This window comes from Chelmon rostratus, chromosome 2, assembly GCF_017976325.1.
Source record: "Chelmon rostratus isolate fCheRos1 chromosome 2, fCheRos1.pri, whole genome shotgun sequence".
NCBI lineage: Eukaryota > Metazoa > Chordata > Actinopteri > Chaetodontiformes > Chaetodontidae > Chelmon > Chelmon rostratus.
In genome coordinates this window covers 2,623,398-2,639,517 of record NC_055659.1, presented here as the reverse complement: position 1 = coordinate 2,639,517, position 16,120 = coordinate 2,623,398, and the positions used below count along the sequence as shown (strand labels likewise).

Sequence of the window (16,120 nt, the reverse complement as noted above, 5' to 3'; positions counted from 1 at the left end):
TTTTCCTGTGCTGAGACTTCTTTATCTTTATTTCAATCCTGCTGAAGCTGTGTCATTGTGTCTCCACACAGACACTCAGCACCATGGACAGAGACCAGAGACAGGACTCTCACTGGACATAGTTTGCGGTTTAGCCACCTGCTGGGCCCAGTGTGATATGTGATTGTTTGTAGCTCAGGCAGAAAATCTGATTCTTGATTTCACAAGCTTTTTCACCTTTGCTTTGCTTCTAAGGTCAGCTACTCGATGAGTATTTGTGTCAATTTATGGAATATTGTAGAGCTGAAAGGGTTGAGTGACTGATGAGTTAGCTTTGTCTGACCATGCTGTTGGTCAGACAATCAAGACATGTGAGGACACCTTGGGCCCTGCGCTGTGATGGGCAGTTTATAGACAAAACAACTAATCAGTTAATTAAGAAAATAATTGACAGATTCATCTATAAATAAAAAATAACTTCTAGTTGCAGCCCTTGAAGACTGGACAGCCTGATGTTTCTATCTATGAAAGAGAGATTTTCAATAGTCCACGAGTAATCTAATCTTCACTTTGCATCAAACGTGGCAATCTACTTGGCATTTCTGTTATGAAGATCAATAAGAGATGAGTGCTGTTCGTGTCAAGGTTTCTGGAACTGAATCTCTAAAAGAACAACTGGTCTTGTTGTAGTTAAAACAGAACAACCTATATTTGGTTTTCTGGCAAATACTCCTCTTTTATATATGTTGTACCTACTGCTGTGTAATGTCCAGATACGATCTCATGTTGCAGGGAGGGGAATGTACCTAAAACACGGTTGCTGCCTTTAAATACGTTGGTTCCTTGATTAAACTGGTTTCTCTGTGTACTGTTAGTGGTATGAAACTTCATACTGGGCCTGAACCAAGTTTGGAGTATGTAATGACCCTTATGTGAAGGCTTAGCTTAGCAAGATGATAAGATCACAGTTCCCATCATGCTTTGTTGAAGGTGCTTTACAAACAATTTTGACAAACCTCCATTCATCAATCTGTGTGTCTTGCTCTTCTGATCTGGTTGAGATTATTTCAGCATAAAAGTTTGTCAGAGCTGACTTTGTGTAAACAGCGATAGAAAGTTTTATTCTGACAAAACGTTGACGCTTGTCACCTTGGATTCATCAGTCAGACGGCAGTGACTGTAAACCACACTGGCAGGCACTCAGGTGGACTTTTGGGTAGCCATTGTGGTTATTTGACCTACAGGTTCACTTTCAGTAACAGCGGTTTGATCCTGATGACACGTTGGCTTCGACAAGCAAGGTACCGAGTCCAGTACTTCCTGAAATGCTCATCCCGAAAACCGTAGATGACAGGGCTCATGAAACGAGGGATGATGTAGACAACCAGGAAGAAGATGTAACGAATCTCCAGACTGAAGCGAGGGAAGAGGGAGATGAGAGCGGCCTGAAGGGACGGAACCACAAAGGCAAGCATGCACAGCAGCAGCTGGAACAGAAGGACAGATAAACCTGAATAGTTATGATGATGGAATATCCAACACTTACAACAAACTGAACTTGAATGAGGCTCAGGTCACGAAGGTCTTTCAGCTTGTACAAGTATAATGTTTCAGTGCAGCATTTGGTATGTGTATGAAAACCTGCATCCAAGCAAGCCAAGAAGCAGCTTTTATTCAAACTGAGTAACATTAGGGCATCAAAGTATTGAACTGAACGATGGAACTGTCAGTCTACCCATCCTTAATCATATGACGTTTGATTAAAAGGCCAAAATTTCTGTACTCCAATCAAGCCAATAAAACAGCTTTTGAATCTAAGAGTGAAACAATCCGTCAGAAGATTTGATCACTTGTTGTGGTGAAGCTGAATGAAACATTCTCTATTCAAATGTAAGGATTTACTATTTTACCTTTGTTTTGTGTGAAACCCAAACCTTGGAATTTATCAAAGACTTTTGTGTAAAAAGGCATAAAAGCAATGGTTTCATTTTGTTCCAAAACCCTCTTGGTGTAATTCAGTGCTTCTCAAAGAGTGGGGCGCGCCCCCGGGGGGGGGGGGGGGGGCGCGGTGCGATGCCAGGGGGGTCGCGTGTGACCTCGGGTAACATGCTTTTTTGTACAAAAATAAAGTGTAATTGCACATCCACTGTAGGAGGTGGCAGTGGCGCGCTCATTGTCAGAGTGTGCGCAAGGAGTATTAGCTCTATTGTGTACGGTTGGTTTTTGTTTTTCACGGACAAACGCACAGCGGGAGGTACGAAGTGCAGGGAACAGAGAGAGACACCATGGAAACATTTTAACAGGGATGAAAAGAAAGGCGGAGAGAGACGGAGATAATGAGAGACACGAATGTCACCATAAAGCTAAGACGAGGCGATATGACGAAGCGTATTTAGCGCTTGGCTTCACTGTGATGACGGTGGGAGACGAGGAAAGACCGGTGTGTGTTTTGTATCTATAAACGTTGGCCGCGGACAGCATGAAGCCAAATAAATTAAGGCCTCACTTAAAGACGTTACACCCTAATCATGCTGATAAACCTCTTTTTCTTCAGCGAAAACGTGCCGAATATTACCAGCAGTCATCCCGGTTTGTGAATGCTACTTCAGTAAACCAGCGAGCGCTGTGAGCATCATATAAAGAGGCGTACCAAACTGCTCAGTGCAAGAAACCCCACACCATAGCAGAGGAGCTGGTACCGCCTGTAGCATTAGACATGGTCTCTGTCATGCTGGATGATGCAAGTGCTGCAAAATAAAAACTATCCCTCTGTCCAATGATGTTATCTACTCCGAGGAAAAGTCTTGTCCTGAATTTTTGAGCTCAGATTTAATTTTTGTTTTAATTTCAAGCAAAATTGATGCACTTTAAACCACTTTTCTGTTACAGACTAAAAAACAATGTTAATGAAGTTATTCTTTGTCATAACTTGATCTATATTTCTTTCTTTTTTGTTTTCTTTAAAATTAATAAGGATACAATGTTATGCAAAGGTGTACTTATAACAATTTTATAGACAAATGATACTATTTATAGTCGCAGCAGAGAGTGTGTGTGTGTGTGTGTGTGGGGGGGGTGAAATATTTCCTTCTTCTGGGGGGGGGGGGCGTAACAGAACATAATTAAGAAGCACTGGTGTAATTTCACTTCACAACATCTTGACATCGACCTTTTGTCACTGTGCCTTTCTCACGGTGAACATTTCGACTTACACAAACAACACTTGTAACATAAATAATGGCTGCATTCCCTTTAGGTGTGGTGTTAGTCTTGTAGTTACTGGTTCTGTGCCACTGCGTCGTAGCTCACCAATCATTGATGTAATTCGTGGCACATTTGCACAGAAGGACGTGTTGGAATTGATTTCTGCGTAGAAACACCCACCTGCACGCCATGAAGCAGCACAGTGTTCCTCGCTCTCCTCACCGAGGCCAGGCCTGCTGAGGCTGCTTGTGCTGTCAGCATGATCTTACAGTATGTGTAGAGCAGCGTCAGAGCCACAAAAGACAGGTACACCCCATCAAACACACAGTTCTTGTAGTAGATGGACTGGTGGCGAAAGAGAAGCGGGTGGTCGCAAAAAATGGTGGAGTGGAAGAAACTTATAGGCTCGTTGATGATGGTGATGATGAGGTCAGAGATGGGCGGGGTGACGGTTAGGATGAGGATGACGCAGATGAGGAGGAGGGTGCGAGGGATGGTGCACATCTGGCTGTAGTGTAACGGGAAGCAGATAGAGATGTAGCGCTCCACCGCCATGCCGGCCAGGATGAGAGGGGTGGAGCGGGTGGTGAGGACTGCTGTCATGATCTGAGGGAAACACAATGGTGGTGGTGGTGTGGTAGTCAGATGATGAGAGAAGAGGAGAAGCAAAGATGAAGATCCTGGCTGTTTCTCTTGGAATGGAACACTGGCTTTGGTTGTGAGAGCTGAGTATCTGTGAGCAACAAGTTTTAAAAGTTGATTCATTACAAATTCTGCTTTGTGAACATGTGATTGTATGAAAGATATTACCACATGGGCTCAGAAACACTGCGTAAAACAGTTCATTTGAAAATGATTGAATTCAGTTTTAAATTTCAAACTTTTTGAGTTTGAGATGTACAATTTCACTTTTTATTATTGGGGGTCAGATATTTGTCTCCCTCGTTGTTGTAGTGTCTGAGCTGGATTCAAGGCCCTGAAGGAGCCTTTCCCCTGACAGTCGTATCTTTACACAGTTATTTTCTCTGTTCGGAGTGTCGGATGCTTTGTAGAAAGAAGTCACACATCACAGTCCAGGTTGGAAAATAGGAAGTTACTATTCCACTTGCTCCTCTCGTCTTGATGTCCTATAATTTAAACTTTTTAGTCTGTGTCTGTGTTAATAAATTTCACAGAATCAGCTTTTTCAAAATACTGAAATGCGGCTCCTGTTAATACCTGACATGAAAATGGTTGAAAGCAGTTTAACAGAACCCAGTGGGCATGAAGTCGATGAGGTAATGACTTACCAGAAAGCAGCACACAGAGGCGTGGATCTTCCTGAAGATGTAGCTGACCACGTAGAGAGCTGTCACCAGGCTGAGCTGCAGAGCATCGTTGATCACCATGTAGATGAACATGATGTAGCGGGGGTTCTCATAGAAGAGACTGGGGGTCAAAGGATAAACAGGAGCTGAGAAGGACTGTGTGAGTGTGAGTGCTATGTGATTAAAGTGGCGTGGCAGCTAATGATTATTCTAATTCTAAATTAATCGGCTTACTTTCTCGATTAATTGATTTATTGTTTGGCGTGTAAAGCCAAACACTGTCAGTTTACTATCATGCCACAAATCCTCAGAAGGTGGAACTCGGTGGTATTTTTTGGAAATTACATGATGAGCTCAACTCACCTGGGTGTGTCACAGATATTTGAACAAATAGGAAAAGTTTTTGTTCCCACAGAGAGACCGTTGCCAGAATAAATACAACACTGAGTTATGCATAAATCAAAATGTTCATTCAGGAACAGCAGCACAGTGAGTGCAGTACAAACATGTTTCCTTGTGTGTTACAGTGGCTTTGTCTACCTGTGCCGTAGGAAGGTGTGCACCATGCTGCTGTTGATGATACTGAGGGCCAGCCACACCAGCATGGCCACGATGTTCTTGGTGAGAGCATTAGAGAAGCTGTCTTTATACACTGCCACAGCACCCCCTGTCAGTGTAGAGCTGGTATTACTTGTCAGCAGGTCCAGGTGACTGGAGGAGGTGGAGTTGTCCATCTCCAACATTTTCTTACCTCAGCCTGAAGGAACACACAGATGAAGTCAGATTTCTTTTTCAAATCTGAGCAATTTTATTCATGTATTACTTTAGGGATGCATTCTCCATCTAGTTTGGATTGGATAGTTGGATTTTTCTGTAATTTTCTGACTAGAACATAGATTTACGCTGTACATAAACAACAACTCATATCCTTAGCAAGAGACCCAAAGATATGCAGTATAAGGAACATTGATGAGTACATAAAATGCATGAAAACCTAAAACTCACTATTTTATTGCGCAATTACAATAGAGCTATATTGAAGCATTGCATAATAAAAATCTACACATCCTAACCTGTACACACCTGCGGCCAATGATATGTATGATTAATTATTGTAAAAAAAAAAAAAAAAAATATATATATATATATATATATACACACACTGTTGGAAATACTGTAATACAATTTCTTTTACACAACTGTTTTACAGTACAAATATATGTTAATACTTATTAATCTTACTGCAATTTCCCAGCTTGGGATGAATAAAGTATATCTATCTATCTATCTTATACAAACTTTAAGACTTACTTTATTCAGCGGCTCATGAATATTCACTTTGTAGTCTGTAATGAAAATGACAACTGCGTTAGACGAGAAAAAAAAAATCTTATTGTTTGACATTATATTGACATAATTTGAGTGTTCAGGCATCAGACTCATAAATTCTACACTCAAATCTAAATCATATTCACACATTCAGAAAACTTTAGACAAGTGTCCAACATAGAACCATTCAAAAAACAAATTTCATTAACACAGAGGAAAGAAACATGTGGATTTTAATTTTATCATCCGTATCAGCTGTGTCCTAAAGCCGTGAAAACTGCCGCAGTAATAATCCTGAAACAATAATGACAGACAGTAAACTGACGACAGACACCCTGCTCACCTTTTCAGTCACTGACAGTGTCAGCGACCTCCCTCAGCTGCCTGTTGTCTCATATATAAGGATTTGTATGGGGGTTTGTTTATATTGATCAGGTTACCATAGGGATAGGGTGAGGGTCATGATGTCACAGGTTATGTGGTGGATCCTTGTAATAAGCTTTAGGTGAATTTGCGTCCAGGCAGTGAGGAGGATAAGCAGTAGAATGACACGTTCATTTATATGAACATTAGTTTAAGGATTTGTTTTGTGTTTGAGTTTGACAAACGGCCAACATGCCATGATTGTTAGGTTCACTCAGAATTTGATTTTAATTTCAAATTGTATTTATGAAATCTAACAGTTCTGATTTGTCTAGAAATTGAGTTTCAGTCATGTACATGAAGTTAGTTAAAATATCCAACTGCTGTGAGGGGGTAGATGGGCGCACTCCACCACATAAAAAAGACCGGAAATCTAATCCACAATTACAAATACAACAACAAAATAAACACATTTGTTTAAGCATGATGTATTTACATTATAATGTCTCTTGTGTGTCCTGTAGTAAATGACATAGATTGGGAGATTATTTTACAGTTGATAATTTATTAATATGCATTTAATAGTTTTGCTGAACCAAGTTAACCTCCAGTGATTGACTGATAGACAGTGTATGCTGCTTCCAGAGCCACACTGTATGATATCTGTGGTCTCACACACTGGATTTAGATTCCAGGCATCGTATTGACAATTATTACAAAGTACCACAACTACAGCAAAGCGATAAATCAGTCAAGTCGACATATCGGCTAGTCGTCATATCGGCTTGACTGATTGCAGATAGGGATGCACCAATCCTCTTTTTTGTGGGAAGAGTGTGGAAGAGACTGGGATTATTCTTTTATGTGTAAAACAACAACAGGCTTCACTGAAACATAGTTAGAAATGAACTGAATTGTTATTCTTAAAATAATAAATAATCATGCACCAGTAACTTGGTAAAAAAAATCTTCAAAATTAACAGGATTTCATTCAAAATGTAAACATTTAACAAGCAACAATCAGTTAGGTTTGGAATTAAAATTCCAGTATAAAACAATACGAATGCATCAAATGAGAACAAAAAGGAAAAAAAAATCAAATCACAGTCACAAATTATAGCAAGGAAAGTTAATAAATCAAATCACAATTCACACAAGATGTGTGAATAACAAAAAAAGCAACAAAAGCAAAACATCCAAAATAAACAGGAATCTAAATTCATGGAAACATTTAGTGGAAATAGACTCGTAGTTGTAAACTTAGAATTGAACTGAGCAGTTCGACCCCATTGTCTCGATACCTGATCCAGCTAACTGAGTCAATACGGGACTGATATCCGTTATCAGCATTGCATCAGTGCATCCCCAATCGCAGATATATTGGAATTAATTGTCCGTCAATTCGTAACAAAAAATTGAAGTCCAAAAATGTGTCACTGTTACATAGTTTGTCCACCAGAGAGCACTGACAGGCTGATTTATGGTCTGTAGCAAGTCCTGCTCACAATCATGGTCACACACAAAAAAATCTGTTGAGTGCAAATCTTACAGTTTAATTTCTGTCATCTACAGACTCAGTTAGATGAAATAACATGATTTTGTGTGTTGCGCTCTGTTTCGGCTGACGGCTCACTTTACATTCTGCATTTAACATTAAAAATCAAAAGGTTTGCTTCATCAAGGAGTGAAGAGCTTTATTTAAACCTTCTTTTTTAAGCTTTGTTTATCCAGAGGAGTCCTCTTTTTTGTACGCGCCCTGATCACATTTATCTTGCCGGTCTGGGGATTGAACTGCTTGTCTAGCCTTTAGGCCACCACTGCCTCTTGCATGTAATGTCTTACATGTCATTTTTGTCCAGGGGGGCCACTGTCGGCAGTTTGGCCCTGCAACTGTTGCTGAGATGGTGCATCTTGAGGTACTTCCTGAACTTTTTGTCTCTGACACCGTAGATTACTGGGCTCAGGAACCGAGGCAGGATGTAGACAATTAGGTAGTTTGCAAATCTGATTTCTAGGATTCGGCTGGGGAAGATTAGATGCAGAATGATCCCCACACTCGGGGAGATGTAGGATAGCATGCACATGGCCAGCTGGGCCCCGTGGAGCAGGATGGTGTTTCTGGCTCTCTGGGCTGACGTCTTCTCTGTGGAGAGGGCCCGAGCTGCAAACAGGATCCTCAGATAGGTGAAGACCAGAGTCAGAAACACACAGGAGAAGTAGATTATATCAAAGACTTGTCTTTTGTGTGTCAGGATCGGGTCTTTAAACACATTCTGGCGCAGGCAGAACACAGACTCATGGAAGAAGCTGTGGGACTCCTTTGCTAGAGTCACAAATAGATCTGTAATATCTGGAGCCACACATATAAACCAAATCAACCCGATGACAGTGTGAGTCCTCCTCACTGTGCAGATTTGGGGGTGGTGTAAAGGCTTACAAATGGCAATGTAGCGCTCAATGGCCATGCAAGCTAAGTTGACCGGGGTGTTTCTGGTGGTGAAGACCGCCACGAGGACAAAGAAGCAGCAGAGAGACACATTGATCTTGTAGAAGATGTAGCTTAGGACAAAAAGTGTGATGGTGACAGTCAGTTGGATGGCGTCATTGATCACCATGTGGATGAAGAGGATGTAACGAGGGTCTTCGTAAAAAGTCTGGAAGAGAAGGAGCGAAACATGTAGTGAGCAGTTAGTTACAACATCAGCTCATGGTTTGAGGTGGTTGAAGAAAGAAAGAGGAAAAGAAGCTGAGTGGTGGAGGAGAGAGAGAGAGAACATGAAACAGTCTGGAGTGTTAAACATGTTGAAAGTGAATCATTAATTGTACTATAATCTCTAGTGTTGATTAGCATGGTGTGTTGTTAAGTAGGAAGAAGACAGAATCGTCAGAATCTTGTGAAATATGAACAAATATTTGATGAAATAAAACTTAACAAGCAATTATTGTCATTAACAGTTAATCTGACTGTGATTTTCTTGATTAATCAATTAATGGTCCATAACATTTTAGAAAATGGGGAAAAATGCTTGTTACTATTTCCAGTCCAACGAGTGCAGGTGATATAGGCATTTATTTTGTCTAACAGTCAAAACAGCTTGCAGGTGTATCTGCTGGGACACCTGGCTGCATGTTGAAGGCCTGCAACTAATTAAATAATACATCCAATAATTTTTTTGGTTGTAAAGCATCAGAAAATCGTGAAACATCTCTGTCCCTTTTTCTCAGTCTGATGACTCCTTGAACTTAATTTGTTCAACTAACAATCCAAGAATATATAAAATGAAAAGTGAGTGTGTGTGTATGTGTACCTGGTGTCTAAAAAAGGTGGCAACCAAGGTGCCATTGATGTAACTGAGGACGAGCCAGACCAGAACCACAATCAGGTTCTTCACAACTGCTGTGGTGAAGGTGTCTCTGACGAGCATGAACTGATGCAGCAACAGAGGGAGCCAAAGAGAACGAAATAGAAATGACTTTCACATTCAGTGAATCCTCATCATCCTCATCCATCACTGTGTTTCTGTCAGCTGTGACCTTGTTCGAAATGTACACTTGAAAAGGTAGAATCAGGTATAATAGTTGGCTTATGTTGTGTCCACTATCTCTTCACTCTCACCACAAGGCCCACATCAATTCATACATCAGCTCAAGTTCATCGACAAACACTTGTGTGAATTTGATCTGACTGCAGTCAGGGCTGGGAGGGATGTCATGATTGTCCTTAAACTGCATGAATCAGTTGAGAAAGACGTTTTCATTCTTGAGCAAATAACGACTGATCATTATTTTCATAATTTATAATAAAAAAAAATACTTCATTTGAGATTTTTTGTTTTAGTTTTTATTAGTACTAAAGCTATGTGCATGTGCTGCATTTACTCAGCAGAAAGCTGGCGGGAGAAGATAGCTGCAAAGACATTTACACCAAATATAACAGCATAACACATAAGAGGACAAGCAAATCAAAAAGTTCTACTTTTTCATTGATGTAAACATTAATTTCAAAATCGTTTCTTCATCAGACCTGATGAGGAAAAGTCATGTTGCGTGCAGGACCCACTGCTGAGCTCATACTCCACTAAGACCTGAGAGAGAGAGACAGAGAGAGACAGAGTATACAGTACAGAGAATCTGAAGCAACATTATTATTATTATATGTGTATATTCTACAGATGCATTAATCCTGTTTTACCTTCAGCCTGTTTTTGTCCCTCACTACCTAATCGAACATACATAACGTTTAAACATGTATCACTGTTGATGTTTCTTTTGTATTAACAGAGACTGGTGTACGAAGACCTTGAAGTCTGTACATCATAGCATTCTTTAGCAGCATATTAAACCCATCTAACTTTTGTAAACATCTGTGTTCTGCTCTAAGTTACACAGTGCGTAAAACTGGTATTAGAAACTGAGATTTACTTAAAAGTACTGCAAACACAAATACAGGTGCTCTAGCAGCCAAATGTAAGCACATCTACTAAAATCCCAATATAATAATGTTAAATATATATAATAGATAATAATATAAATCTAAAAGAGTCTCGGTCACATTTTACCAATGTAAATGTTGAATTTTAATTATTTAATCCTTTATTTAAAATGTAAACATTTGGATGGAATAACTGCCAGTATGAAAACAAAATCAGTTTGTGATATTTCTTGACAAAGAATTAAAAATTAAAGACTTGAGTCCAGAGCAACCTCATCACCATCTCCGTCCTGTTCCACCTACCTGAGTCCAGGTCAGACACACGGGAGGCAGGCAGCTGACGGAGGAGCCTTTTATATACACTTGTCATCTTCCTCCTCAGTGTTTATGTGAGTGACGAAGGACATGAAGGTTGTGATGACAGTGAGGTCAAAGCATTGTTTAGTGTTTTCTTTGAATAATTGATGTGGTTACTTGAAGTAGTTGCATAGCTTGTCATACAATTGCAATGAACCAGCCTCTGTTTACAGTAGATTTTGTTACAACATGCAAAATATTTCATACAGAATTTCAAATCTTTTAAGTTTTTGTGATCTGTGACACTTTAAGATGAAAAATGAGAAAATATTACCTTACAATTTGAGCCATAATATTTATCAGAATTAATTTGTAGTTCTCGTTCTACCCTTGTATTTTAAATACCATAATGACTGCAACATAAACAAAATGGAAAAACAAAATCACAATAATTTTAAGCACAACAACACTTTACACACTGTAGAGATCATTTATTTTTTTGGTCTGCAGATGTTACGTGATGTACATGCAGTGTTTGCTAGAATGTGGTTGGAAACTGAGAAGCTCTCAGTGCGGTTTCATAGACGGCTTCATATTTGACATGGTGGCAGTTTCTGGGTGGTTTCCTATGCTCACTTTACAAAGCAGGTACCTTCTCACATACCTCCTGAAGACCTGGTCTCGCAGTCCGTAGACAATTGGACTAACGAACCGTGGCAGGATCTGGACAATGATGTAGGATGCAAAGCGTACTGCCAGGTGCTGCTTGGGCAGTAAGTAGAGGAGACCTTGTTCAAACAAGTGTCTAACGTAGGTAAGCATACATAAGAGTAACTGGAAACCGTGGAGGAGAATAGTGTTTCTGGCTTTCTTAATGTCTGCAGTTGCTTCCTTGGCAATGAACATAATCCTGAAGTAAGTGTAGCAGAGTGTGAGCCAGACCAGGGCCAAACAAACAATGTGTGAAGCGTTCCTCTTCTTCAGGCTGTAAGTGCTTCTGAACACGTAATCTCTGGCACAAAACAAGTTGGAGTGAAAAAACTGCAGCGGCTCTGTGGCCAGGAGGATGAAGAGATCTGGGAGGGTAGAGAACGCGTTCGCAACCCAGATCAAGCCAATCAGGATATAGGTTCTCTTGACGGTACACATCTGCCCGTGACGGAGGGGGATGCAGATGGCGATGTAGCACTCGACTGCCATGCCAGCCAGATTCAGTGGGGTGTTTAGGGTGGTGAGGATGGTGATGATGAGCAGGATGAGGCAGACAGATACATTGATTGTGTGAAGGGCGTAGCTGATGATGTGGAGAAGTGTTGTCAGGAGCAGCTGCATCATGTCATTTATCACCAGGTGGATGAACAGAATGTAACGAGGGTTTGATCTGAAGATCTAAAGGAGGAGAAAAGTCATATTAATAGAGTTGTGTTAGTATTGGACATGATTTAGTTGATTATAACTTTAATTGCTTTCTCCATTTCTTTAACTTTCTTTTCACGTTGTTGCTTCTGTTCCAGTCAAAGAGCAACAAAGGCCATCACATGACAGCCAAAGCAGAGCATGGAGACTGCTATAATTAACTCACAACGTCGTAACTGAACTACTCACTCATGATTATAGCAAATTAATAAAAGCTACCTTCCCTTTAGATGTTTTCTGTAAATAAAAGTACCGCCTCTGATGAGCAAGACAGTAACAGATTTAAAGACATATTTACACTGAATATGAAAAAGGATATAACTTTATTAATCCCCTGCAGGGGAAATTAGAGTGTTACAGACAGCAAGCAATAGTAGCAGGAATAATAAAGGAACCATAGAAGAGAATAAAAAATACAAACTAAAAATCGACTATATATCTGTATTTTATATAAAAGGACTATAAAAAAATAATATTGCCAAATTTTTTGAATTGCTGCACGGGTAAGGCATGGAAAAATTAAGTACATTTTTTTGTCCTATTCCACAGTAGAAATAAATGTCGCTATAGGTTTAGTATGTAAAGAAAAAAATGTTATATTGCACAAGATATTCCATGCATGTGACTGAATTATGCATAAAAATAGAGAATGAATAAACAGTAGAAGCAAGGACCCAAATCAGATTAATATTGTCATGGTACAGTGGTGGAATGACACTCGGTACATTTACAGAAGTGCTATAGTTCAGTTGAGTTTTGAGTTACTTGTACTGAACTTGAGTACTGACATTATTGTACATTTTGCTCCACTACTTTCGACATAGTTACCAGATTGAGATTTTTAGTACAACATATAATAAACTCAGAAATTAGTATGTATTATAATGTAGTAAAACATTCAGCAGTATACAAATTAAGTAAAATGAGGTCCACCACTATCAGCTGCAACATTAAAGTAATGAACACATTAATGCATCAGTAATCATCAGTCAGCAATTCAATGTATATTATTTTAAAATGGGTCAGTCTGTACAGTGAGAATTTTTACTTCTGGCACTTGAGGTATATTTTGCAACAACCTACAACGTTCTTCCTGAGTCCAGGTATTAATCTCTTTATCCAATCATGTGTTCACAAAGTGTTGAACCTCGCTCCATCCTCGCTGTGAACCACTGAGCCTTTCAATCATGATCCTATCACCTGTTACCAATCAGCCTGTTTACCTGTGGAATGATCCAAACAGGTGTTTTTGGAGCGTTCCACATCTTTCTCAGTCTTTTGTTGCTCCTGTCACAACTGGTTTGAAACGTGTTGCTGCATCAGATTCAGAATAAGCAGATATTTACAAAAATCAATGAAGCTGATGAGCTCAAACATTAAATACATTGACTTTGTGCTGTTTTCAGTTGAGTAGATGTCAAAAAGGATCAGTAAGTTATCACATTCTGTTTTATTCCTGTTCTCAACAGACTTTTGCATGTAACAGTATTTCCACACTGTGATATCACAACTTTTACTTAAGCACACACACACATGTGTTTTCAGTGTGGAGTATCATTTAGTCTTAATTGCTTTTATAGTAATCCTTTGTTTCAGGTTGATAAAATCATTGCTTCTTTTTTAACCTGATATTATCCTAAATATTTAGATAGGACACAGTGCATCTTTTAGTCCTGTATATCTTATCTGTTTTCTAATGTTTATTTTTAGCTGATTAAAGCTGCGAAACAATGAACATCAATCTCAAAATCTAACACCTGTTTGTTTAAAGTTAAGACGGACATTTAGCATGTTTAAATTCTTCTGCAGAGTCCTAATTCCCATTTTCAACTTGCACATATAAACTGTAAAAACAGACCTGGTGCTTTCTGAATGTGTGGACCAGAGTACCATTGATGTAGTTAATGGAGATGCAGAGGGCTGTGACGATCACATTCTTGGTCACAGCTGTGGTGAAGGTGTCCCGCTGATTCCCAGTTACAGTTGAAGTGCCATTTACAGATGAATAATTCATGCCTGAATGAATAAATCCTGTCTGAAATAAGAAGATTATTTTCTAGATTAATGTGTGCCCTCCAAAGTCTCAAGTTCAAAAAGAATTATGACTATAAAAGATTCAGAAATAAGGAAAAGGAATTTTTTAGGCATTTTTAACAATAATATTTCTGTTATTTCTCTTAAAAAAACAATTTCCTGCATCTTTGTCGACTATGTTCTGGCTACATCCCAAACTGTTCAACTTATTCTGAAACTTTTTAAGGTAGTTCAGTGGAGACAGTGCAGCTGGATCCAGTGTTTCCTTTGTCTGAGGTAACAATTGAGCATAATCCCTTTAAGGGGAACCACTACTGCTTTAGGAAGCTAACTGGCCACTTGTCCTGTATATTACAGAATACAACAGAAAATATGCTTTGTTTCTAGAGTGACAGAAGCAGCCATTCAGGAATATCTGTTGATAATTAATCTAAATCTCAGAAACAGGACATGATACATAATAGGTATGACACATACTAATAGGACATACAAGATAAAGATAAACAAAGAACACAGTAGTTTGCAGTCCATACAGTATCAACAGTCCAATGCAAGAGAAGCAGCTGTAAGCATGAATAGACTGTACCTGGCCAGCAGAACGTCACATAACACCAGTCTGCTGTGTGTGTTGATGCAGGGACTTTATTTACTTGCTGACTGAAGACATTTGGGATTATCTTAAGCCAGGTTGTGTGTGTGTGTGTGTGTGAGAGAGAGAAAGAGAGAATTCATTTTGGCATGTGTGTGTATTTAAAGGAGCAATATCACATTTTAGGAAATCTGCTCATTTGCTTTCTTTCAAAAAAAGGAATTAATATCAGTGAGATTTTGTGGGTGCAGGCTGGTGCCAGGTGGCCCAGCTTCAGGATGAAGATGAGAAGCAGTCTGAAACATCTAGCTCTGTTTAAAAAGGGGAAAATATGCCAATCAGCACCTCACATCTTGACTAATTGCTTTTGAATGAGAGAATTTCAGGGATTCTGTTGCTGATGCAACAAATAAATTGAGAGGGACTGAATGTGCGTTTATCACCCGCGTCAGGCCGATCACAATATATGTTTTCTTGTCAAACAGATCTGAATGTGGAGGAAAGGGAAGCATATGGTGATATAACACTCAACTGTCATCACAGCAAGTGTTAGAGGATTTAGACTTGCAAATATGGCAATGATTAGCCCAACTGAGACGTTCAGAGTGTACACGATGTAACTCAGGACATGAAGAAGAGTGAACATGGTCAACAGGATAAGATAGGGTTCATATTGAAAACCTGCAGGGATGTGGAAAATGTGGATAAATATATGAATTCAGTGTCTTTTGGTTGTGCATCAACCTCACATTTATGCTCATATTGTCAAAGACTTGAAGCGTAAATAGAAGGTCGTGGTTGTACCCGTGAGACACAGCAGAAACCTGTACAGAGCCGTGCAGCAGAGATTGAAACGATCTGTGATCTGTTGCATGATGTGTGAGTATGGACGTTGCCATAGAGACCAGGTTATGCTGAGGCTATAATAGTGATAGTATAATTGTTACAAGCCATAATAGCTACAAAAGTAGTGCAACTCCACACAGACACTAATATTGTCAAGTAACCTTTTATTTTCAAATGATAATAACAAGTCATATTACATTTATGATAAAGAAGTATGAAATAAGGTCTTAACAATAAAAACACTTGCTCTTAACTAAACAATATCACATCTCCTTAATTCACACGTACATTTAATCAATCCACATGTGACGGCGGGTGCAGAGA

General features: G+C 39.3%; 3 protein-coding genes across 3 annotated transcripts; all 3 read right to left on the bottom strand.

The window, feature by feature from the left end:
• Positions 1-1,217: 1,217 nt before the first annotated feature.
• Positions 1,218-5,131, bottom strand: LOC121612132 (odorant receptor 131-2-like). The gene is made up of 4 exons (XM_041944868.1): positions 5,031-5,131; positions 4,473-4,611; positions 3,364-3,789; positions 1,218-1,466 (listed from the first exon to the last, which is right to left on the bottom strand). The coding sequence occupies exons 1-4, from the start codon at positions 5,093-5,095 to the stop codon at positions 1,218-1,220; spliced, it is 879 nt and encodes a 292-aa protein (XP_041800802.1). The 5' UTR covers positions 5,096-5,131.
• A 2,889-nt stretch (positions 5,132-8,020) lies between these two features.
• LOC121612116 (odorant receptor 131-2-like) lies at positions 8,021-9,607 on the bottom strand. Its single transcript, XM_041944867.1, has 2 exons — positions 9,491-9,607; positions 8,021-8,836 (listed from the first exon to the last, which is right to left on the bottom strand). Exons 1-2 carry the CDS (start codon positions 9,605-9,607, stop codon positions 8,021-8,023), a joined length of 933 nt encoding a protein of 310 aa, XP_041800801.1.
• Positions 9,608-11,478: 1,871 nt separating this feature from the next.
• On the bottom strand, positions 11,479-14,341 carry LOC121612104 (odorant receptor 131-2-like). Its single transcript, XM_041944861.1, has 2 exons — positions 14,186-14,341; positions 11,479-12,300 (listed from the first exon to the last, which is right to left on the bottom strand). Exons 1-2 carry the CDS (start codon positions 14,339-14,341, stop codon positions 11,479-11,481), a joined length of 978 nt encoding a protein of 325 aa, XP_041800795.1.
• Between the last annotated feature and the right edge of the window lie 1,779 nt (positions 14,342-16,120).

Excerpts from the sequence above, each read along its gene's own strand:
- LOC121612132 (XM_041944868.1), bottom strand. The coding sequence starts at position 5,095 with ATGCTGGTGTGGCTGGCCCTCAGTATCATCAACAGCAGCATGGTGCAC. Across the intron at positions 4,612-5,030 it reads CACACCTTCCTACGGCACAG|TCTCTTCTATGAGAACCCCC; the intron begins GTAGACAAAGCC and ends TTTGACCCCCAG. Across the intron at positions 3,790-4,472 it reads CCTCTGTGTGCTGCTTTCTG|ATCATGACAGCAGTCCTCAC; the intron begins GTAAGTCATTAC and ends TGTTTCCCTCAG.
- LOC121612116 (XM_041944867.1), bottom strand. The coding sequence starts at position 9,607 with ATGCTCGTCAGAGACACCTTCACCACAGCAGTTGTGAAGAACCTGATT. Across the intron at positions 8,837-9,490 it reads CCACCTTTTTTAGACACCAG|ACTTTTTACGAAGACCCTCG; the intron begins GTACACATACAC and ends CTTCTCTTCCAG.
- LOC121612104 (XM_041944861.1), bottom strand. The coding sequence starts at position 14,341 with ATGAATTATTCATCTGTAAATGGCACTTCAACTGTAACTGGGAATCAG. Across the intron at positions 12,301-14,185 it reads ACACATTCAGAAAGCACCAG|ATCTTCAGATCAAACCCTCG; the intron begins GTCTGTTTTTAC and ends CTCCTCCTTTAG.